At 34.5% G+C, this 23,934-nt stretch overlaps 1 protein-coding gene across 8 annotated transcripts in view; it reads right to left on the minus strand.

Moving 5' to 3' along the window:
• The window catches only part of DMD (dystrophin), a 721,719-nt gene that overhangs the window by 9,673 nt on the left and 688,112 nt on the right, over positions 1–23,934 (minus strand). For 3 of the 8 annotated variants that reach the window (XM_072414235.1, XM_072414277.1, XM_072414284.1), the window contains 7 exons: positions 23,247–23,285; positions 18,247–18,312; positions 14,442–14,507; positions 12,589–12,747; positions 11,677–11,920; positions 11,009–11,132; positions 5,092–5,184 (listed from right to left, as the gene is read on the minus strand). In XM_072414235.1, the coding sequence (XP_072270336.1) occupies positions 5,092–5,184; positions 11,009–11,132; positions 11,677–11,920; positions 12,589–12,747; positions 14,442–14,507; positions 18,247–18,312; positions 23,247–23,285 (791 nt within the window). Of the gene's footprint in view, positions 1–1,547; positions 1,580–5,091; positions 5,185–11,008; positions 11,133–11,676; positions 11,921–12,588; positions 12,748–14,441; positions 14,508–18,246; positions 18,313–23,246; positions 23,286–23,934 lie in introns of all 8 variants that reach the window. The other 5 variants (XM_072414243.1, XM_072414293.1, XM_072414260.1 and 2 more) reach the window with 4 other exon arrangements.

Consider the following 23,934-nt stretch of genomic DNA (forward strand, 5'->3'; position numbering starts at 1 on the left):
ATAAGCCACATTAGAATATTAAAAGTGAATCTAACAATCTGTCTGAGAAACTGTGACAACTTAGAAATGACAACATTTCCTACTTCATAGATACTGAATGACTAAGAAGCTCATAAAAGTATGTACACAGTTCTTGTATAACGTATATACAAGTGAATAGTTAGCTTAAAGTGTGGATACCAAGAGAGCTCTGGACATACCACACTCCTTCACTATATCCCAATACTGGCAAATTCAAATATGACAAAGTAATAAATGCTCCTCTATGACCAAACCATTATAATAAATATCCTCATAGTAATTCTAAACTACCATGTGGAACAAGTGTAAAATACTTGTTTGGTCAGAAGGAGGAGCAAAATTTGATGGTACAATGGTAAGTGTGTACTGGACACCGTCCAATACTTTCCCAATAAGGCAACTTCATCCAAACCTGATTGTGGAATGTCAGAACTTATATGGATGATATTTCTGGCTAAAGAATTTATACCTATAAGCTACAGCATAAAACAGCGTAGCCGAATATAACCTATATTGTTAGCATGGATTTAATAGATGTACATTTATTAGGCAGTGCAAAATAAACTACACTTGTTGATTTAAAAACACACCATATTGATCCCATGATTATACAAGTTTAAATGTCATGTATATTTAGATTTTATAATTATATGTTGGTATCTAGTAGAATAAACAGTGTGGTAAACATAAAAGGGCTGGATTAGGTTGACACAATTTCATGCAAATATACAAAACACACATTCTTAGAACTTTCAGAATGACGGAAGTGTAGTAAACACCAAATAAGAAAAACAACCACAGTCAATTGTTGATGACGCAAATAAGGGTTAATTACAACATGTCAGACCTCTCAACACTTTTAAACAGCAATTTCTGATTTACCCAAATGTGAACATATCAATGGTCTTAGGCATTAGCTCATTCAGAGCTGCCCAACAGCTTAAAAGAACCTTACTAGGACCCTCGGTGCTAGTAGCACCACCTTAAAGGATATCCCCACTTGAATTACACAAATGGCTTAAAAGTTTGTGTTTCGTTTACTATTTTTCCCCACAATTTTTTTCATTTAGGAAATTACCTGGTTCTATATATCATTTTGTTCATAATAAACTACAGCTCTATATAAAAGGGTCAAACTATGATACATCAATAGCAATTAAAATAAACATTATTGTAAAATGCTGTAGTGATAAACAGCAAATATGTATTATTTAAACACTAGAACTATACTAACTTACAAGGAATCAGATTTATTATGTTTAGACACAAGCAGAATAACTAAAAAAAAGGGCATTTTAGTTACAGCTCAATTCATCCTGGGCAAAAGTATGTAATATGCTGGAACCTTTCCACTGGCTTGCTGCTGTCCTACTAACAGTTGATGAGAGGTAGTAAATGTTGGCATGTTACAGAACGTTTGTAAGAGGCACTCTGCTAAAGAGACTGGTAGCTGCACAAATGCCAGACATAGGATGTGAAATGTGACAGACACAAGCTGGATGGCAGCAAGCCCAGCTCTCACTAACCTCTCTCATTTGCTTTCCAGGGACATTTCTTCCTTTTGTAAGGAGAAGAAGGAGAGATGGGAAAAAAAGAAAAGGAAAGAAAGAGAAGATAACCAGTAATAAATATCACATATAATATCATGCTCTGAAAACAAATATTTGCCATCACAGACAGGGAAAAAGACAGGTCAAGTGAAAGAGAAAGGAAACAAGACAGATGGATATATATCACCATCAGAAAATACATTTTCCTTGAATGCAAAAATCGATAAATACTAATAAATATTGTTCTGGTTACAGAACAGTGGTGTTAAACAAGAGACCATCCAATGATATCCTGGAGGTCTATATGATCAAAAAGTTTTTTTATTATTATATTATATATAGTGATCATGAAACTGTGATAGAGGCATCTACTGTAGTTTATGGCATATAATAAATAATAGCTAATAATCCAAGCCAACATCTAATTAAAAAAAAAAAAAATCAAGATGACCAATGTACAGTAGTGCTTGTGAGATGAAAGTCGCTGACCCATAACAGACAGACTTGGTTCCTGACCACCTAGTATACAAAGCAACTTCTTTGGGTGAATACATTGCATTTATTATATATGGTAAAAACAAAATAGAAAAGAAAAAAAAATAACTGAAATTAACTAAATTACATAGTAAATTAAAATTAAGTGGTTGCAGCTTAATAAATTAAAGTTGATTAAAAAGTTACACGGTAATGGAAAGCTTAATTTCAGTGAAGAGTTTATATCAACTCACATTGTCTCCAATCAACAGGTCTTTAAACTCTTATTCAGTACAAAAGCTGGATATTAATGTTAACACTATTAACAATATTACCATTTTTTATGCCTATAATAATATTCATGCAGATATAGAACCCCTATGTTCCAGATATGCATCATTAAATTACAAATAACTAAAGATAAATTACCAGTAATCCATGTATGTACTAGCATACAGTAAAGATCAGCACAAACAATTGAGTATAGGCTATATTGCACCGTGCTGTAAACCCAAAAAATAGGGAATACAGAGATAATCCATGCACTGCTGTTCTTTCAATATCCAAATCACATCTTTGGTCATATTACCTTCACTAGGGAAAATATATTGCATAGAACCTGGAAGGATTTTAGGACTGAATCAACACAGCTACGTGAAAACCAGTCCACAAATGTATATTTCAATATTCCATTTAGCTACTTGTACACAGTTTTACTTTAACCAAATAGTTTTTATATCTGTCAGGGTTAAAAAAAAAGATTGAGGTGGTGTTTAATCACATATTTCCCCTAAACAGCAGACCTCTGGCTTTGACATCTGTTTTGATTTAACACAACAGCTGCAATAGTCAGCTGTAGCAGATGTAATTGTGTGGTGTGCTACAGAGACCCTGGACCTTGCATAGAAGAATATGGAGGACCAACATTAATAGCAATGTTCTCCTATTACTCCTGTTAATAAATACTCCTATTATTTAGGAAATATCTGATAGACAGCAGCATCTAAACACCCATCTAAGAGATCTTTCTGGGACAAGGAAAGGTGATTCTTCCTAAAACCACATTATGAAACGTGGCCTTGATATTCTAATATAAAACTTTAGGGTGTACCTATGCAGCAGTGCATCCAACATTCCCTGCAAAAATTCTCTGGTGGAAAATTTCCAGGCCTGTGTGTTTAACTGAAATGAATTGATTCTCAACCAGGGAATGTCAGATTCACTGCTTTATAACTAGATCCTTGTCTTTTGCTGGCCATGTTTCCACTAGGAAGATTTAAACTTTCTATTAACTTTGGTCATTGTCTCCAGGAATGAATAGTGGGCTAAAATTTCACCACAATGATATGGTAGACTGGTAAAGTCATGCAGTAAATGAGAACTAAAAGCAGCACTACAAGCTATTAAATCATGGGGTGCGGTTATTTTTTCACACATGGCTTCACTATTTTGGCTTTATTTTTGGTAAATAATAACACAGTGGAATTTATTATGTGTTGTTTGACATCTAAGGCCGGAACTTGCTAAGGGCCAGTTATGTCCTAGAACATAAAATTTTGGAATGGAAAGATGTACTTTCTGTTTCAAATTTTTATGCAAAATACTGTTTAGGTTAGATTATTTTAAAATCTAACCAGTAAATGGTTTTCATGTTTTGGCGACTGGCAGGTCTTGGGGCTGTTAAAATTGGTTAACAGAAATATTGTATGAAAACTGGAAAGAATCTATGACATTTAGAGCAATCAGTCAGACTTAAGACTCTATTCATATGGAGCACATTTTGAACATTTAAAGCAAGGTCTGAATGATTACTAAGGGTAAAACATTTATGTGCATGCTGATCTCAGAACAATGGTAACTTTTCTAGTCCTACTGTGCTATCCTCCTTGATTCCAAAGAAAAATAGAGCAAAAGGAAAACCATTTGCCTTCTGAAAACAAGCTAAACTACAGTAGCCAAGGGCAGCTTTAGAAAAGCTATACAGTGATATGAAAAGTATGCTTTGATAATGTTTCTATACCTGCTGTATGAGGTATTCCAGATCAAATATAAGGGTTTATTGAAGGTTATACGATAAGAAAAAACACAATTTCAACTAAATTGAGTAAAAAAAATAAATTGGAATACTGGAGAACAAATAGGAATTCCACAAAACTAGAAAAAAAAGGAAGAGGTGAACTGAACCTTTTAGCTAAAGAAACCTTTAAACAAATAGGGAACATATGATCAGAGTGAATGTAGGGTTATTGTTTTACTTTACTTTCTTTCTTCACAAGCCCTCTGACCCTCTCCTTCGCATGGAAAATAACATAATTCCTGCCCTTTAATGCCCAGTGACTTATTAATGAGAGTGTCAGCAATGGAATTTTCTTTGTTCAGCTTTTTCAGGGTTTATGATCACTCACTGTTTAAAGGTTGTTTTCAAAACATCACAATATAGAATACACTTTATTAAAACTCAAATAAAAAAAGTGGTATTAAGGGTTCTCTTGTAAGGCACACACAAGAGTTAAAATGGTATAACATGTTTGAAACCTGTACAATGCACAGTACAATTTATATTAAAAAAAAAAAAAAAATAAATAAAAAAGTGAGCTTGAATTGCAAATTGCTTGGTTATCGTGAAAACTGCCCCCTACAAATTCACTGCTCCGCTGTCAGTTCTCTTTCAGGTTGAAGGACACCCAGTATTTACCCCACTTTCTGCACTCCCAGTAATGCAGATATCAGAGCTAATGACATAACATCAGAGCTGCTTCCTGTGCAGTGTTGAAAACTGGGGAGGAAGATGGCCTGAAGACTTCACATGACTGTGCAGAAAACACTGGGAAGTTATGTATAAAGGACATTTAAAAAAACAAAAAACAAAAAAAACAACCAAAGTTCTGCCATTACAAGCCTCTAAAAATAGTGCAATGATTAAGCTTTCTCCAGGATAAGTTTAGTAGCTATTTGTAAGGTAAACAATTTCTAAAAGTAATCAATTATTCTGATGAATTTGAGATTGTGGCATTCCTAAAACCTTTTCCTTGCTGGCTGTCCTTACCTCTTGCTGTAGGAAAGGAGTTGTTAAGCTGCTCCATGACTTCTTCTAGTCCTGTGCTTATATCATGAGGAGGACGAAGAACATCATCATCTCCTAGGAGAAATAAAATATACATTTTTTCAATTAAAAAAAATAACAGACACCTAAATCTTCAAGCGCCTAAAATAACCATTACAAATATTAAAAGGACACAGATCTCTCAGCTTGATTAAAATATGAACTGAATAATAACAGGGTGCATCAAGACCTGGCTTTGAAGGAGTTTGCTTAATTGGTACTTTAATATTGCTAAACGTTTTAGTCAATGTTTAGAACAAAGTGTAAACAGGGCTCTGCTAGGGCGGCCAACAAGGACAAATCAATGTTTGTTTCAGTGACTTTCACTCTTCTGAGAATCATATTTAGTGATTCTCTTGCCCCAGTCACCTACAGCATATTAATCAGTAATGTGTCCTAGACACAATTCTTCTGGCAAAGTTAAATCTTGGCAATATTTCAGAGGAGGTAACCTTGTCTCAATGTTACACATCAACCATCATGTGAGTGTTTTGTTGTTGTATTTTTAGAACTACCATAATGCTCCCATCACAAAATCCTAAGCATCGGAGATCAGCCAAAAACTACCTTCACATCAAGCGAATCAGAAGGAGAGAACAGCACTTTCAAAATGGTGAATGAAGCATGTATAAGTGAAAAGGACTTGTTTGTACAACCGAAGGTGCAAAAAATTTAAAGCTGACCTTTACGACTGCCAATGATAACCAGGTTGTTCAAAATATGCTTTGCTTGGTTGGAGTACTGATTCTTTGCCTTTAAGATTTTTTGACCCATAGTAAAGCAAGCAACTCACATGTTTGGCAAATAGCCACTAAACTTGGCCCATAAATAGCTGAATCCTTATTTTAGGTGTCTGCCTCAAGCTACTGAAACCAAAAGACAATGTTATATGCAAGCAATTAGCATTTTTAGAATTAGTTCATCAATGGCAGCTTAATCTCATGGTGGTAGGCTGACTTTAAACATTAAATGGTGCACAGAGTTCTAAACCATCATTAATAAAAAAGGCTGCTTATCTGAACTTACCTTATTTGCAGCAAATCTTCAGAAATACAAACATTGTTTTTCACTTCGTACACACAATCAATCATAGTTTGATTAATAAAGATAAATAATAATTCATCTTTGCATTCCCATTCTTGCAAAAAGTCTTTGATATATGTCAGCTCTGGGTGTCTTGGTATTAAAAAATATTGTAAATAATTATGGCAACATATAAATGACCATGAATTAACAAATGCAACCACTTAGGCTACATAGGATGAGCTGCACATAGCTTAATAGTTTATATTGTGTTACTAAACTACTTCTATTTTCTATTTTGGTTAAAAAAATCATTAGGTTGTGTTTGCAAAACATACAAATACTCTGGGGAGATTGCTAATTATGTTCAGTGATGTGTGTTTCACTCGTTAGTGGCCATTTTTAAACATTTACTCAGTTCTCCACACTTGTCAATGAGTTAGTAACATGACTATAGACTATAAAGCCCTGCGTAATATGTTGACCCTATAAAAATACTGGATAATATTATTATTAATAAAAATAAGTTAAGCTGAATGCCTAAAATGGTGGGGAAAGCCAGAGATAGAGAGGGCAATTGTGAACTGTCATATAAAATCAGATTACCAGAAGGCTGATCATTTTAGGAATTCTGTATTCTCTGTATGCCAGGTAAACTCACAAAACTTCTCACACTTTAAGTCAATTTTGTGGGTAGAGGTTTTGTTGATAGAACAGGAGAAACAAACACAAGTTGAATAGCATGCGCATCCTTCCTTTCTGTAGCAGCTGCTGCCATTCACCACTAGGAAATTTTAATGGAAGAAAATAGACTAAATGTTCATTAAACTTGATGCAAAGTCTGTTTCTCATCTCTTCCCTTCACCTCCCTCGAGTCACGACCAAAAACCAAGTTGCTGCATGAAAAGAGGTTGAAAATGCACTTCCGGACTGGAGCTCGTGGTGTCTGAAACTCCTATTTATCAGCTAAATTGGTCACCCTTGCTATTGACATCAGAATACGGGGACAAGTAAGAATATTTTACTTTTTTTATCGGAATGTAAGTGAGAATAAAAGATAAGTGCTGAAAGTTCACTTGCTCTTTTAGGTTATAGCTTCAGTAGCAAAGTGTACCAGAAAATTATTTTAAAATGCTGGCAATTGTATAAGAATCATTTTTCCAACTGAGATTCACTGGTGGAAGCTTACAAAGTGATCATTCCTAAAACTAGACAGAAAATCAACCTTACATGTACATGCTTCATAGAGAATGGAAAAAACCCCAGTATCGAAAATTTCACTCAGGGCAACCATGTATGGACCCAAATAGGAATACACCATCACAGATCTACTGATTTGTAAGTGCATAATTTAATTGAGAGAAGATCAAGAAGCTACAACACAAAAGCCATTAGCATTTCTATCCTCCAAAATAATTAGTTATCATATAAGGGAAACAGAATTATCAAAGACTCAGTGATTGCTGTGCCTCATAATTACGCTCTCTTATCTGTTTTCAGTAAGCGGACGACAAGCAGCTAAAGATTTGGTATCTTTGCGTACTCTTAAAACAAATGTAACAGAAAAAAAAAAAACACACAGTCATAACATTTACCCTAATAAAATAAAAAGGTGGATCTCAAGGACACAAGGAGGAATAAAAACATCAGGAAGCACCTGAGCTAGAACAAGAGGCATGGCTTGAAATTATGGTTGCAACACGAAGACCTATTGGTGACTACAATAGGGTGCTCCTATCTAGTCCCACATGAGATCTCCTTTTGCCTTTACAACAACCTAAATTTTTCATTAAAACTAGAATCCAACACAACGCTCAGTTATGCACAGTTGTACAGGCTCCTCTCCTGGACTGGAATTGCTTTATTTATTGCACTTGCAGTGTGCAATAAAAGCTGCAACAAGTTGGAGCTCACCAAATTTCCTGGCTGATGAAAATCCAGTATTACCTATGCTTTTCTTCTCCAGCCCTATTCTCCCTTTTTTTGCCCCTTTAATTTATTGGATTTCATTCTTGAACCCTTTGAGGTTCAACATCACATGTGGGCATAACCTAGGGCAGTCTGCTTTTTTCAGAAAGCTACCTACTCTGCCTACAATACACAGGTAAGCAAGGGACCCAGAAATGACATTACTGGGTCTAGAATAAGTTATGTATTGAAAACAGAACATGCTTTATTAAAAAATGTCATTACATGTTGATGGTCCCACTGTAGCATCATGGCTGACCACATTTGTATCTAGAGTAAAATATTGGTGGAGCACTTGCTATTCAAGGTTTGACATGTGCACTCAGTGCTCTTTTGCATAACGATGATGCAATTCATGGCTATTTATGAATTTGGGGACTTACGGTCTGCTGAATCAAAATCTAACACCATGTTCTGCTAACACTATAGAAATTGTCATTTATGGAGATCCCAGGATGATATTAGAACTACCATATCTAAAACTAGCAATCGCTCCTCAATTGTTTTTGAGGAATTGTTTAGATCATATATATCTTCCTCAACCTAATGTATGGTTAATAAACTGACTCCCCTAATGATGTCTGCATATCCACGTAATTTGCAACTAGTTAGATTTTTGAGCCCACAAGCAGCCATGCTTAGCATAGTGGCCACCAAGTGTAAAATCTGAATGCACCTTACCAATCACAGCATATACTTGTGAAGTGCAGTTTTTATGCTGTTTTAGTGTGGCTATGTAACAAAGCTGCCATACCTTCGCTGCAAATGGTCTACTTTGGGATGCCAGGTTAATTTTCCTGTCTAGGTTTTGGTATAAGCAATCTCTGATTAGGTCATACTACTGAATTGTAATATGTGTGGCAGAAAGTTCTTTACCATACAAGAGAATTTATATGACTGCATGATCACAGAAATGTCAATTCACTGCTTGGAAAGTGGTGTTATTTTGAAACCTTTGTTATTGTGAAACCTTTAGGAACATTATTTGTTTGCAGTTTCTAGCAGTTGAGAAATAACATTATCTAGTCAGTAAGAGATTACCCATAGTTAACATATCACTGAATGTTAAAGAGAGGACAATGCCTGTTTTGATATTAACATATAACAAACCGTACACTGCAACATAACACAAATGAATGCATGTGCAGCTAAACACACACAGAAATGAAGATATCAAATATTTAGACAGAGGCTCATCTTTTATCCTCCCTTAGATTAGAAATCAATAGTTTGTGAAATGCTCTGGATACTATTGGAGATGACTTTGCATGCTTATTTTTCAATATCTAAATACATCCCACGTTGCCATAGAAATAATGATTCAGGCTATTGATTATAGAATGCAGCCACAGGGAATTTCAGCTCGAAGCTCTGCAGTCAGGCCATGATTGTTTGCTAAGGAAAGATTCTTTGCAGTCGGAGAGAAAGTTATAATGCTGGGGGTTTTAACACATTATTTCTAATAGGAAATTTCATTTTATAGTAATATTCTGTCAGAGGACAGTTGGAAACACCAAAATATAATTTTTAAAGATTGCGGAAATATTTCACATATGAATTTTTATTTTTTGCAAATAACCATAGATAAAAGTATGAACACAATATATAAGACAATGACCACAATGTCACATGTGCTTTAACATGTTAACCTAATGATATGGGTATTTTTTTTCCCATATCTGTAGGTTTCATTAAAATAATACCAGCTGCTTATTCACCAAGAATTCTTGTTCTTTTCAAGAACCAAGGCTCTGACTCTAAATCTACAGCTTTTATCAACTTATCATCTGGTGATCATTTTAAAGGATCCTTGTTCGGGCACTTTCTGTACAAATGAGAAGCAATTATCTGTTCCTAAATCTGCAGCTTTCATTTAAAAATTATCTGGTTATCATATGAAAAAGATAAAGTCTTTACTGTTTTACTTAATTGGTGACTGAAGCAAGCAGATTTGTCCTACAGAAAATTTGCATTTTTAGAAGTTGAGGTCAGTAAGGCCAGCCTCTGTTTTACTTGTGATAAGTCTAAAATTCCTTAACCCCTTTATAGGTTTCTACTCCATAGGAGAGTTTGAGGTTTTAGCATATGATGAAAATACCACATTAGTATGCGTTTAGCCCTATTTACTTGGTATGGTATAGAGTAATTCTGAAAACGAATGTACCATTATCAGAAGAAAAAAATCAAAGAGTTTAAAGTGGCGATTCAGACATGGTTCTCACCAATGAGCCAGCACATACAATGCATTACTAGGAAGACCTACCGTTGGCCTTTCCTGAATATCCTCTATTGAACAACAAGCAATATTTGGCAGCATAACAAAAATATCAGGTCTATCAGTCTAATAGATATATATACAGCCTCTAGATCTTCTCTCCACTTAGAACTTTATACACAAATGTCGAGCAATGAATGACAGGAGATTAGTCATTGACCAATATGGACTGATGCCTTTATTTTTCTTTCAATATTTAAAAACAATTGTAAATCAATTCTCAGTCAAAGAAATGTAATAAAAAATAACTTGCCTTTTATATTAGCCTACAAAGAACCCCTTAATGTAAAACGATTTGCTCCGTGATCACTCCTTGACAAGTGCAGAATATGCAGATGCCAGAATCTGTGCAATATTGCCATTTAATCTGTCTAATTTTTTAGGACATTACTATGGGCAGGGTAGGATATTTCCTAACTACTTGTAAACTCTAGTTTTTTAAATTAGTTTTGTTCTTTATTATTAACAGAAGTGGTTAATTTTTGGTGACGATAGGAAATGCATATAGTATAACAATGCTAGCTGATTATGAACAAATAAGATATTGTTTTGTGCTTGGCAGCAAGCATTGTGCTCTGAAGCTAAATTTCTTACCCATAGTTTCAGATGTTTGGCTGCCAACCACACGAAGCAACATAGGCTGGTTACTCTCTGATCTTTGTAGCGAGGGAGTAGGAGAGGAAAAGGTTGTACCATTGACCTTTGCTTCGGCTTGCGGCTAAAATATAAAATGGTAGGATCAAATATTGTTTCCCATTTTTTCAGTAAACATAGGGCCTTAAATAAAGAATTTGTAAAAAACATATCATGTTAGTAAACATGAAAACCATAGTAAAGGTATCAGTAATTATTTCTAATAGTCTAAGTTAGGATTAATATGACAATATAGTCATTGAAATTTTCTTAATTGCAAATGCACTGCTCTACGTAGATTTTAAATAAATGGATATTGCATAAAGCTTGTTTTTGTTCATTGGACTATATTCTATACAAAGCACTTAAGGCACTCCAAGTGGGAGACAGGGCAAAGTAACCAAAAAGCGTTCAAAATTGTTTGCAAAGAATTGCCAGTTTAACAGCATCAACATGCTTACAGGAGGGCAAAGCACATAAATGGCCTGGTCTGTAATATTTTTCCACTTTATTCTCCCATCAGCAAGGTGATGTTAGCCCTTTACCAAGCAGTTCCTTTAACTATTCTGTTGCTTAAGGACTCAACTATGCTGTCTGTCCTAGTGTTTTCATATACCAATAAATTTTACCTGTTCCAGCAATTGTCTGAGCCTATGTAGCTGTGACTCAAGTTGCTTGTTGTGATCTTCTAGTATTTGCATTCTAGCTTCTAGTCGTCCTTTGTGCTGGCGCAGTAGTTTGGCTTCTGCAATGAGTTCCGCGTCTCGTGGACTTTGTGGGGAGGCTGGCATCATTTCCGGAGGGGAGGGTAGTGGGGACAATCCCTTGTGATCATGTTGCTCCTTCAATCTGTCATATTCAGACTGCAAATTTCTGTTTTTAATGCACAAAGTTTTGTATATAAGGAACATTTTTTATACAAAGAGATAAAAAAAAATTAAACAGAAAAATACCTTGCACCCAGCCTTGTGGTGCAGAAGCAACTGGTTCCTGTTCACGCACTAAATAAATCCACATTTATATACATACTATTGCCCAGTACTTTTTTAAACTATTAGTCGAGACCAAAATTGCATCATGGACATGTTAAGGATGGCTGGCCACATAACTCTGTCCAAGCATGAAATCGGTTGATCATTGCTGACAAATGGCACACAGATAAACTTCAAGAAAACCAGAGGCCATTTTATATTCAAGGTATTCTACTTCCCTTATATAACAATATTATTGTTATTTAGTGCTAGATAAAAATTTATATGTGGGTCTGCTTGTCAAAATGAAATATGCCTGCTAGTTATCAGCACAACAACGTTTACTGAACTAATGAGCATGACCTATTTGGTAAAGCATTAAAGCACTTTTATTAAATTTAATTTGTTCGTTAACACTAGAATGCTAATATTAATTGGGTTTTGTAATTCAAAAAAGGGAACTGCGGGTCAGTAAGCTCTCAGGGAAAGTGTTTTATTTATTTTTTTTGTTTTTTAGCAACGGTATCTTGAGATATACAGACATGTAAATATTCATAAAGTTACACAAACCGATTCTCTTCTTCCAAGTCAGCGAGAATCCTCTCAAGCTCCCCTCGTTCTTCACTTTCCAAAGAGATCAGAATCTGAGCAGGGCTTCTGGGCTGGCTTAGAGGAGACTCCTGGTTCAAGCTTTGGCAGTAGTGCTGGATAAGCAAATGCTCATCATCTCTGCAGGAAACAAGAGAACATTTATATTCACACATTTCTCCTCGGTCAAATAATTTTTTATTCATTCCAATCAAATAAAAATAAAAAAAATCAATCTAAATCTTACACAGCTGATGGCTCGGGTCCATTTCATAATCTGCCTAATTTATAACTGGAAAAAGTGGCAGAATGGCCGATTTGTTTAGTGAAATAAATAATAGGAAAGTTACAAAAAAGGTAGAGAAAATCTACTTTGGAGAAAAGTCTGATGATGTAAGCATATGTTGCACATATATGAATATTTATTCTGAATTTTTATTTTGGAAATAAATGTATAAATTTATGTAAACCACATCCTGCCTACCACAGACTGTACTATCGCTTTTCATTCAGAAACTACTACAAGCTTGCAGCTCCATGAACCAATTGAACAGAAAGAGAACATCCCTGAGCTATTGCTGCAGCTTGGTAGCCTAAATATATTCTACACAAACTTGGTGTGCACAGACATCTTGTTCCTCATATTAGGGTTCAGGAAAGCAATAATGGCGACTAGCTGAGGGCCATACCATAAAAATTGTAGTCATTTAGATATTTGAGACATTGTTATTTTTTAACATTCTCCACTCTATACAGCTCTACAACTGTCAAATGAATAAAAAGTAATAGTGCCAATTAGCAGTAAAATATTTAAGTGCAAGATGAAAGAACACCTTCATTCAATGACGGTGCCTATAAGTAAGTAAGAAGGAAACATTGTGTTTTCAGTACCGTGCTACATGGGTAAACACATCCAGTTAACAGTAGTTTGCTTTTAATTGTGTAATAATAAAGCAGAAATCGTTATTTGGACACAGCAACCATTTATCTTCCTCAGGCAAAATTATTGTATTTGCATTAGCTTCAATCTATAGTGAGATGGAGCAATATGTCAATTGCTATTAGTCTTTTATCACCTTCCAAATCTGTCCTGTGAACAGGCAGCACAGGAAATTAATCTAAATCACCATGGCACGCGAATACTAAAAGGGTACTTAAAAGAAGCAGCAAACATTAAAAGATAGCATTCGTAATGAAATATGAACAAGATGAACGATTACTACAGATGCATATTTAACCAATGTTATTACTTCTTTTGATGTATCCCCCACTATGACAAACTCTCCTCAGACCAGGCTCCCAAACAGTTGATTGACTAAGCTTGCTTCAGAACTGGGACAGTTTTCTTCTCCAATGTCAGGTTAAAGTACAGCAAATTACCAGCATGAGAGATTTATTGACAGGGCTTGAGGTATGTGCACATTTTTCCTATGTTATACATGAGCACATATGGGGACAATGGAGTACCAAATCTTAAATGTAAAATGTAAGTGCAGTATATACTATAGTATTAAACTTGCAACAAGTTTGGGCTTACATTACCCTTCTCAATTTACACATAAATATGTGTGTTAGTATGGATGTGAATGCCTACAAAATAGTGACAAAAACTATTGTTTACTTTCATAAAGAAAACTTGAAAGCAAACTACATCTTCACAAATTTTAGGTTATGCTTAATGTATAACCTAAAATGCATACCTATCAAAACCACAAAAGCAAAGCAATGTATTTATAGATATGTAAGTCTAAACCATACTATTATAAAAACAAAACAAAACAAAAAATCATAGAAGACACAACAACTTATTTATATTGAAGACATCTTATACGTACATGCTTTCATTAGGAGAAATGCTATCATTTAGGTAGGATCCTTTGCTGTTTTCCATTTCAGCTAGCCTGTGGAAACATTAAAGAAAAACACACACTATGTTTATCAAGCTTTGCAAAGTTATATGCATGCTGCATCACTATTGGTATTACACAAAGATGAATATATTTAGCCAAAGCAGAACTGTATGGAAATACTTGGAGTATTCTTGACAATTAAAAAAAAAAAAACAACTGCTAAAAGATAATTACTATGTCCACATGAGGTTCAGCATTTTGTTCACATATCTGGAGTTGTCCGGGTGTTATATACCTTTAGGTCACATAACTAAAATATTTATATTTTCTATGGTTACCAATAGCAAAAAACTAAATAGGGCATGCAGGTGTCACTGGAATCAGAAAGCATGGACAGCAATACATAAATTCTCACTGTAACTCTTTTTATTCCTATTGCGTTTGATTTTCTTGGACTGGCACAAGTGGGGGAAAATTCAATTGTTAGAGACTGAGGAGGCCCATAATGAAGAAGAATTGAATAAACGGAGGCTCTAATCCTTCTCTGTTCAATTTTAAAACTTATAATAAAATTTTGTCTGGGGTTAGGCTGTATTGTCTTTGCTTCAACTTTGCACCCCAAAAAAAAAAAAAAAATAGCATTAGACTTTAAGTATCTAGAGCAGCCTTTTATTAATATTATTATTACAAAAAAGGATTTATATAGCGCCAACATATTACGCACCACTGTACACTAAATACAGCTAGTCTTACCACGGAGGAACACTTGAAACATTTTTTTTTAGTTTTCTGGGAATGCTTACTAAAACTAATTATTTCTTGGGGGCAATGGAAAAAAAAACCTTTTACATTGGAGGCCAGTTGAATAAATGTCATCCTCAGTGGTATCTAAAAAAAAACACTTTATTAGACACCTTAAAGCATCAGAGACATAAAACTGTCTCTGCCAAGCGGGGTTGGTCCAAGAACATTAAAGGCATCTTCAACTAGGAGGTCAGTCATAGTTCAAAGAACCCTTAGAAACCTCAGGAGCGAACCTGGTTGAGAATGGCAGATTCAGAATATGGAGGATTTAAGCACACATGGGTCAGTCTCTTGCCAACGAAAAAGTCAAACCTATTTCTGTCCAGTAGCAGGTGACAGAGGGGGTATGTGGAAGTATGTTTTACGTGACCTCACTACTATGCAAAGTAGTTGGCTACGCTCCTTTTTGACTATACTTTATGGTTTTCTATCCAGTCTACTCTTTCTGTTTTGCTGCCAGTGTATATGGCACTGATTACCAAAACACTTTTCAATGCATTTAGGTAAGTGAATAATCATTTCTGTTCTCGCTCATTCTAATAAGTGGAAAGTCATCATAACACGGATGTACACTTACACAGCTAAATTGACAAAATCCTTTCTTTGGATGTTTAGCGAGTTTTAAAATATAGCTGGTAAATAGTAAATAAAGCATTGCTTTAGGGTACACTGAGCTCCCTCTCAAGCATACAGTCATGTTTACAAGTGAGGACTTGTTTTTCTGAGCTTTTTATCAATTACGAGCTATTTGGGTACATGTTAAAAAAAAAGAAAATGGTCATTAAAAATCAAAAGCTTTTTTTTCTTTAAAGGAAATTGTGCATAAGTAAAGCACTTAGCAATGGGAATTTAAGTCAAGTCACATAAAATGTAATAAGTGGAGAACACTCTTAAAAAACATTTACTTATGGTACATGTTTCTTTATCAAGATTGCTTGGCCTAGTATCGATAGTATTATTGCCCCTTTCTGGGATGAATATAGTGGTTCCAACCCTTACTTTTTTTTTTTTTAAGAAGAATTGAATAAAGATTTTTTCAGCAGCTTTCCATATTGTAGGCCATTAATGAGGCTCTACACAGAAAGCTTCATTCCAGTAAAAAGATTTTGATTGTAAATGATTTTTTAAGATAAAACAAATTGATAAAAAAAAGAGATTTACTAACAAAGGCAATGTTACTTCGTCTAGTAGGAGGCCACAGTGCTTAAGAAAGCATAGAAGGCAATGCCTGGGCTGGATTTATCCAGATTAAAAAAAAAAGTTATTTAGAAATACCTGGAAGTTGGGTTGCACATTTCTGAAAGTAAATAATGTAAACAAAGAAAGATGCTTTTTGTAATATGTTATGTGATATGACAGACACAATTAAAATGCTGGTAATGCATAATGTACGAACTAGCATCTCCCTGCATTGGCTAACCTATTACAATTATTTCCTTGCAACCTACATTTAATATTCTTCTTCACAAACTTAATATTAAGTATTAACTACCAAAGAGATGTTCTAATGTTAAAGAAAATAGACCAGACTTTTGTTAATGAAAATACATAGATATTACAAAAACATTATTAGAAAAATATCATACAACAGTAAGAATATAACTCATTCAATATACAAAGTCAAACAGTAAAAGATGTTGTCAAACTGGTGTATTACAGCACAATGTTAGGAAGTATCATCATTCAAAGGTGTTAAGAGTTATCCCTTGGCTACATATTTAATCTTAGTACACATGCAAATCAGATGGAAGAGAATTGTAGGATAACACAAAAAAGTTTGATAGAGAAACCTAAAACAGACCAGTCTCAAATAAGCTCACCTATTGACTGCCTGCTTATTTGACTATAACCCACAACGGGGGAGTTTTTAGTGGATTCCGTAAAGAACAAAATATCTTTATATCTACTGCCTTAAAGCAGTATGTACCCAGAATCAGAAATAATTCTTCCCACATACATTTTTTGACTAAACAAATCCTTAACATTCAAAGGGAGCATATTGTACCTAAGCTAAAGTACAATAGTTCTATGCTGGTTAAAAGGAACTGAAAAGATTTGTTTCCTATATAGGTTTATAGGAAGATTTATTCTAAAAATGGACATAATAATCAAAATTATATCCAACAATGCTTGTTCCCCAGTGACTTTTAAAGAGTTTCTGGGTCTTTCTCAACTCACTCTTATTATGGCCTCAGTGCACAGAGCCCAGACCCACAATAAGCTCAGACATGTGTGCTAATCAGGATTAATGGTCTTTTGGGGCACACGGATAATTAATAGACAATCCGTTCCCAGAAGTCCAAACATCTTACATCCTTTTCTATACAATCATATATTAAAAGCATAAATATAATACAGTAAATATAAAATAATATTTCAATTTTCATTAAATTACACAAAGAAAGTTAAGTTAATGTGATGCCACAACCTACCAGAAAACAACTACTGAAACTAATAAAAAACTATTTTAATGATTATATGCATTACATTTGCTGTTGGTTTCTAAATAAAGGTCTATATAGTGGAGGGTGATGTATGTACACCAATGTTGGTTTTGCATGCTTCTAATACGATGTTACAATATTTTGTCTCCCTAATGCCCTTTAAGCTACCAGTTGGCCATTTGAAATGATGGCAGGATAAGTTATCCTTTACCAACACATTTTGATATTCAATTGTAAATACATACGGTGTCTGTCAAAATAAAACAATGTAAATGTTTTGTGCTGGATAGTTCAAAAGAAGTCGTGGAATAAAGTAGAAGTAGCATATATTTTACTGCTTCATTTCCCAGGCCCTGGTGAGTAACAGGCATGAAATGCAAGATAGATAAAAGTTTAATGGCAGACTGACACACTGGAAAATCAGCAAATCCTTGTAGAACACGGAAGTAGTTCTGATGCCTCATAAGACTTTCCTGATGGAATGAGCTAAACGGTACAAAGCTCTCTAGTATATTCTGGATGCTTGTGCCATAGAGTCATACCTGCTAGCATAATGTTCAATTCGTGAGTGAGTGTCATCGTGTGATAGCTGGGGAGATGAGGCAGGGCTGTGGAAAGAAGAATTTAAACACAATTCAATCTTCACATTAGGAAAGGTGATTGAGGTTCATTGTGTCATACTATACACAATCCATTTTGTATGGACCATGGATTGCTATGTCATAACAGGACAGAGCTGGATACTTCATGTGTTCAGTAAAGATTCTGCCACTAGTTTTCAGTGAATTCACCAAAGATTGCCGCTTCTAAAGAGCTACAAAGCATTATTGCCTATTAATTGAAAATGTTACATCCAGGTAAAATACAAGCTGAAAGAATTCGTTTATTTTTTTTGTTTGAAATGTAAAGTTTCAATAATAATGATTTTTGTTCTTCTGTTACAAGAAAAGCAATAGGTAAACTAATTGAAATAACAGTATGTGAAGCCAATAAACACCTATAATGAATTTGACCTTCAATCTCTATTTCTTTTGTTAATTCTATGAGCAATTACAAATAATATATAGAAATATAAAAATATTACTTTATACACATACAGTTGCTACTATTGGACTAAAATGGATGTAGTGGAGGTGTTTTCAAAAATCTGTCCTTATTTTCCATATAATAAAAAAGGGAACAGGCATTATCTGGCTGATACAGCCAACACAGACACATTTCACAACCTCCATGTTTGCAAACTACCCTCTAATCCCCCATATGAACAGTGGGCACTACAGATCACAGTACAATGACTAACTGGATATTGTGTTGCCCTAAAGAACATAACCTAAACTATTGATTAGAATATGTGTCATCCTTAAGGCTACAAACATACTCTAAAGCAGCGGTCACCAACCGCCAACCCCAGCAGGGTGAGTGGAAGGACACACACCGGCCAGAGCCAAGGACCATGCTCCTTGTATGGATTGCGGGCACTGGACGGTGGGCAGGTTGTCTCTGGCTCAGACCTGCGATGGGAGAGTGGGTGGGTTCTGTCATGATGACATCACTCTGGGGGAGGTTTTGGCACTTAACATTGCATAAGTTTCAGTACCAGAACAACCTTGCCACTGTAAGACTTGTGGCACACTAGGAAACAGACTGTCATCTAATATAAAAAAATGTATACATTCCAAAAAATTATGCATACATTCCTAAAATGTAAAGGAACAACCTTAAAAAAACAAATGCAGATTTTACATTTAAAACTAGACTGAAAAATACAATTTAATATTGCCCAAATCATTTTGAAATTTTGAAAACATATCTTTTATACATGAGGTATAAGTTACAATTCAAGTCTCTTCCATCTAATGGTTACCAAAACAACATGGTAATTTTTACTTACATGAGGATTAAAAGCACAAGCACATACATGTTGCATTAGTTTTAATATATATATATATATATATATATATATATATATTTACACACACACACTCCATACAACATGTGCATTTATTTAGCAGTGGTATACTGTATTTTTAATAAACAACATACTTTAGCTCTTTAAATATATCTAGAGATAACAAGCAATCTAACAATGTAATCTTTTACTTCTTCCTTTTCCTTCATAGAACTCCCAGCACCAATAATAGAGGGTAAAGCGCTGTAAACGAGGTACTGTACAGTTTACATCTACACAGAAAGTGCTCAGTGCACAGACTCAAGTTATATAAACAAACTAGATAACTGTTGCCCAAGATGCACATTTGTTATCTCGTTGGGCCAAAATCTAGCATATGTACAGAAGTCCAACATCGTTGTTTGGTTTATGATATTCAGTAATGGCATGAACATAATGTATGGTGTATGGCTGCCAATTAATAAGACATTGATGCAAACAAATAAATACAGCAGCTTAGTTTGCTGTTCCAGTAAGTTACAATGGTTACAGTGGTGGGGTCTTATGACAACAAATCATAATCACACAGAAAGAAAAGGCAGAAGTTCAATTTTTAATGTCTCTTGATATTTCTAGATATAATTCTGGATTTAAAAGTACATCTATCCTTAAAACAGGTTCTCCTGGAAATCAATAATGAAAGCTAAGAAGTGCTCTATGCTTTTCAAGCTGCATAAAGGTAGGCTGAGCAGACTGCTCTATACAATTTCTGTAACTTAAAATACTCCTCTTTAGGTATCCAAGACATACAACTTCACAAAGCCCTTGTCAAAAGTTTGAACATTGGAATAATACTGCTCATGAACACTGGCAATAATAAAAATGATGTCCAGCTTAAATTTAACATAAAAACTAGCTTTATCTAAAGATGCTGCTGTTCTTCAGTCTATGGGCCTGATTAAAAAAAGCTCTCCATGGAAAGAGTGGATACAATTTTATCAGTGAACCTGGGTGATTCAGCAAACCTGGAAAGGAATTTTGTTAGCAAATGTTTTCAATCCTGGACTAGATTCATTCCAGGTTTGCTAGATCACCCACCTTTATGAAAGTGTATCCTCCCCAGTCTTGGAGAGCTTTAATAAATTAGGTCCTATTCTGAAACCTTTTAGTCAATCTGTTTTTCCTTTATTATTGGATTCATTTACTTTTTTGATTTTTTAATTTACTTGGGATGTCAGGGTCCTCAGCCAATAGTAAACCTACTCACTAAACTGAGTACAAATACAACTTACATTTAATACCTGTTTTTTTTTCTCCTGCATTTAAAAACTATACAAATACACATGGGTGATCATTAAGTGTAAGAAATTATGGTGATAACTCCTATACCAATAGGTAGAGATAAATAAGGCCCAGAATGAAAATAAAATGACCAGTTTACATTCAATTTCAATTAGTGGCTCATTGCCATGTATCTACAAGTGTTTGCTGTAATTTTAGGACCCAATATCACCTGACAAGTGTGTTTTAACAGTAGTTCGAAATGACATCTGATATTATTTTTGTAAGTGATCTCCTTAAAACGGAACCTAAAACGCAACAACAGGAGATCCACTAGGTCACATATGTGAGAATGGCATGGAATGGAAATCAGACCTTTTGATGATAATGTTGTACTCTTATAGTTCTATCTTATAATGTCATTAGAAACCTCTGCTCAGGGAGATTAAATCTTGTTTAGGCTTAGTCTACGCGGACGTTTTCCCCAGCGTTGAAGCTGAGGCTTTAAAAGCCCATGTTTGAAATTCCTATGCACCCCAAATGGCTGGTCTACACCAGGGTGTTTGCTTGAGGTATGTTTTTGAGTGTTATAGATAACTTTAGTTGCAATGTTTTACAAATGAAAACGCAGAGTCGACGCAGGAAACCACATCCATTGATCCCATTGGTGGCATTTTTTTGCGTTATTTGTCTTTTTCCTGCATTTATAAGTGCTTGAAATGTAAACACGGGGAAAACTTGGCATAGACGTTTTACAGTGGTTTAAAGGCAAGCTTTAAAATGATAGTAAAAGTGCAAAAAAAATGCATATAAACGCGATAAGAACATTCTCTTTTTAAAAACGTCCGTGTAGACCCAGCCTTATATAGTTTGTGGCAATGGCAGATTCTGGATCTTTATTATTTTAAGCTATATGGGAAAATCCAAAAAGGAAATTAAATGAGGTGACCAATGAGATAAATGTGTGTCAATACCCGCTGGCTGTCTGTAATAAAATATGTATATATATAAAAAAAAAAAAAAAAAAGGTCCCACATTAAACAGATAAAATATAAATACGTTTTTTCATAATGTAATAAATATTCAAAACCAAATGCAAACATTGAGTTCCAATGTGATCCAATAGGTAGGGTAGAATTTGGGGAGCCCGTGGTTGAAGTGTGTGATATTAACAAAAGAAAATGTAGTTTGGTCTAAACAATATTCAGATATCTAGACCTTATTCTCATGATTCTACAAATGTAAATAAGTTACATGCTGTACTTTATATTATCTTACTGAAACATCTGGCATTCATCATCCAGCATCTACACCTCATTGTTTGGTGGCTGTCCTAAAATAACTGGCAGTGCTCATTTATAGGCAGCTTCACTTACAGATTTATCAAACTGGGTCTTCATTGAGGAAATCTACACAACTTTTACTACATATATTCCTTAGATGGTAAGTCCTGTTCAACTGCTAACCAGATTTTAACACTCCAAAACAGCAACATGAAAAATGAATACTATTCATTTTTTTTCATCCTGTTACCCAGCAGATCATATGGATATTTATGGTTAGGCAGAACATGCAATATGTCAATAATATTTTGAATACGCCATTTATTGGCAAAAAGGGCTGACTGTAGAGATACTATAATTATATTACATTGTATTCAAAAGATTTATAAAAATATATTTTTTTTGCTATACGTTTAGATGTATGTATGTGTATTTAAATGTAATGAACGGAAGTATTTAAATGTAATGAGCGGAAGAATGGAGATCACATTGTCTTCTCACTTGCCTCTCTATGTGAATGTAGTTCTATTAAGGTGAAAAAATAGTGTTGGTGAAACTGATCAATACATTCCAAAACATGAATGTCTATTGCGTTTGCTGCCCAAAAAACATCTATTATGTAAAAATTGTATTTCAGTTGTTGATTGGGTGTGACATTTGAGGAGTGGGGACAAGAATGCTAAAGTTCTACTGTACTTAAACCAAATGTGCACTCCCTGGAAACATCTTAAAAACGGGTTTTCAATGACAAATACATTTTAGGTAGGTTAAAATATTGCCAGTACTTTCAAAAACTCTAAGTACACATCTTTCTTGTGAGTTCAAGTGCCACCGACTTTTAGTGCCAACAGTTTCATGATAAAAAGCAATAATAAAAAAGTCTTTGTCAAGGGTCTAAATTCACTGTTCCTTTCTTACAATTCTGTTGTGCTAGTGTCTTAACATTTCACCTTTCAAATGTTACACGTATACTTGAAAGTTGTAGTAAGGGCAAAGTAAAAATAAACTCATGAAAAAAATAAAAAGTGGATTAAACAGCACACATGAAGGTGGCAGCAACAGCAGTAGCGCAAAAATAAAAAGTACTCACGCAGAATCTACTGGCCAGAAGTTGATCAGAGTAACAGGACTGAAAGACAAAAATGGGGAGGTGAAGAGAAAGTAGTGCAGGGAACAGAAAAGTGGAATGAGCTTTATGACATTAACATGAATGCAAATCAAAGCAGCCAATGAAGAAAATTACATATACATATATAATTAAAGTTAAAAAATACAAGCTGAAATTGTGGGTTTTGGAAAAAGAATTAATCACAATAAGAGAATAATATACATTACCAAATGCATTTCCACTAATAGATAATAAAACAAGGCACAATTTCATAAATAGCATTCTAGAAATGATTGTGATGTGTCAAGATCCTAACTGATTTATCCTTTGTCTGGGGAAAAATATTCAGGCTGGCCATAATGATCACATTAAAACTGCCAATTTTCTACTGAATGCTAGAAAATTAACATAAGACTGGTTGGAGGCAGTAGCTTTGTCAATCACCTGTATCTCAATCTCTCTCCATATATTTTAACATTAAAAAGCAAGGAGGGGTTTGTCACAATCACCATTACCATTAGGGAGCTCACATTAATCTGAAGGTATTGTATATTGACAAAGCTACACTTAGAAGCAAGATTACTATATAAGATCTAGTGACATGATTACATTATTGTTTAGGCAATTAAAGAATTATTTTATTATAAGATTACAAAATCTTTTAATACCT

The sequence above is a fragment of the Pyxicephalus adspersus genome, chromosome 1 (genome assembly GCF_032062135.1).
Source record: "Pyxicephalus adspersus chromosome 1, UCB_Pads_2.0, whole genome shotgun sequence".
Lineage (NCBI taxonomy): Eukaryota > Metazoa > Chordata > Amphibia > Anura > Pyxicephalidae > Pyxicephalus > Pyxicephalus adspersus.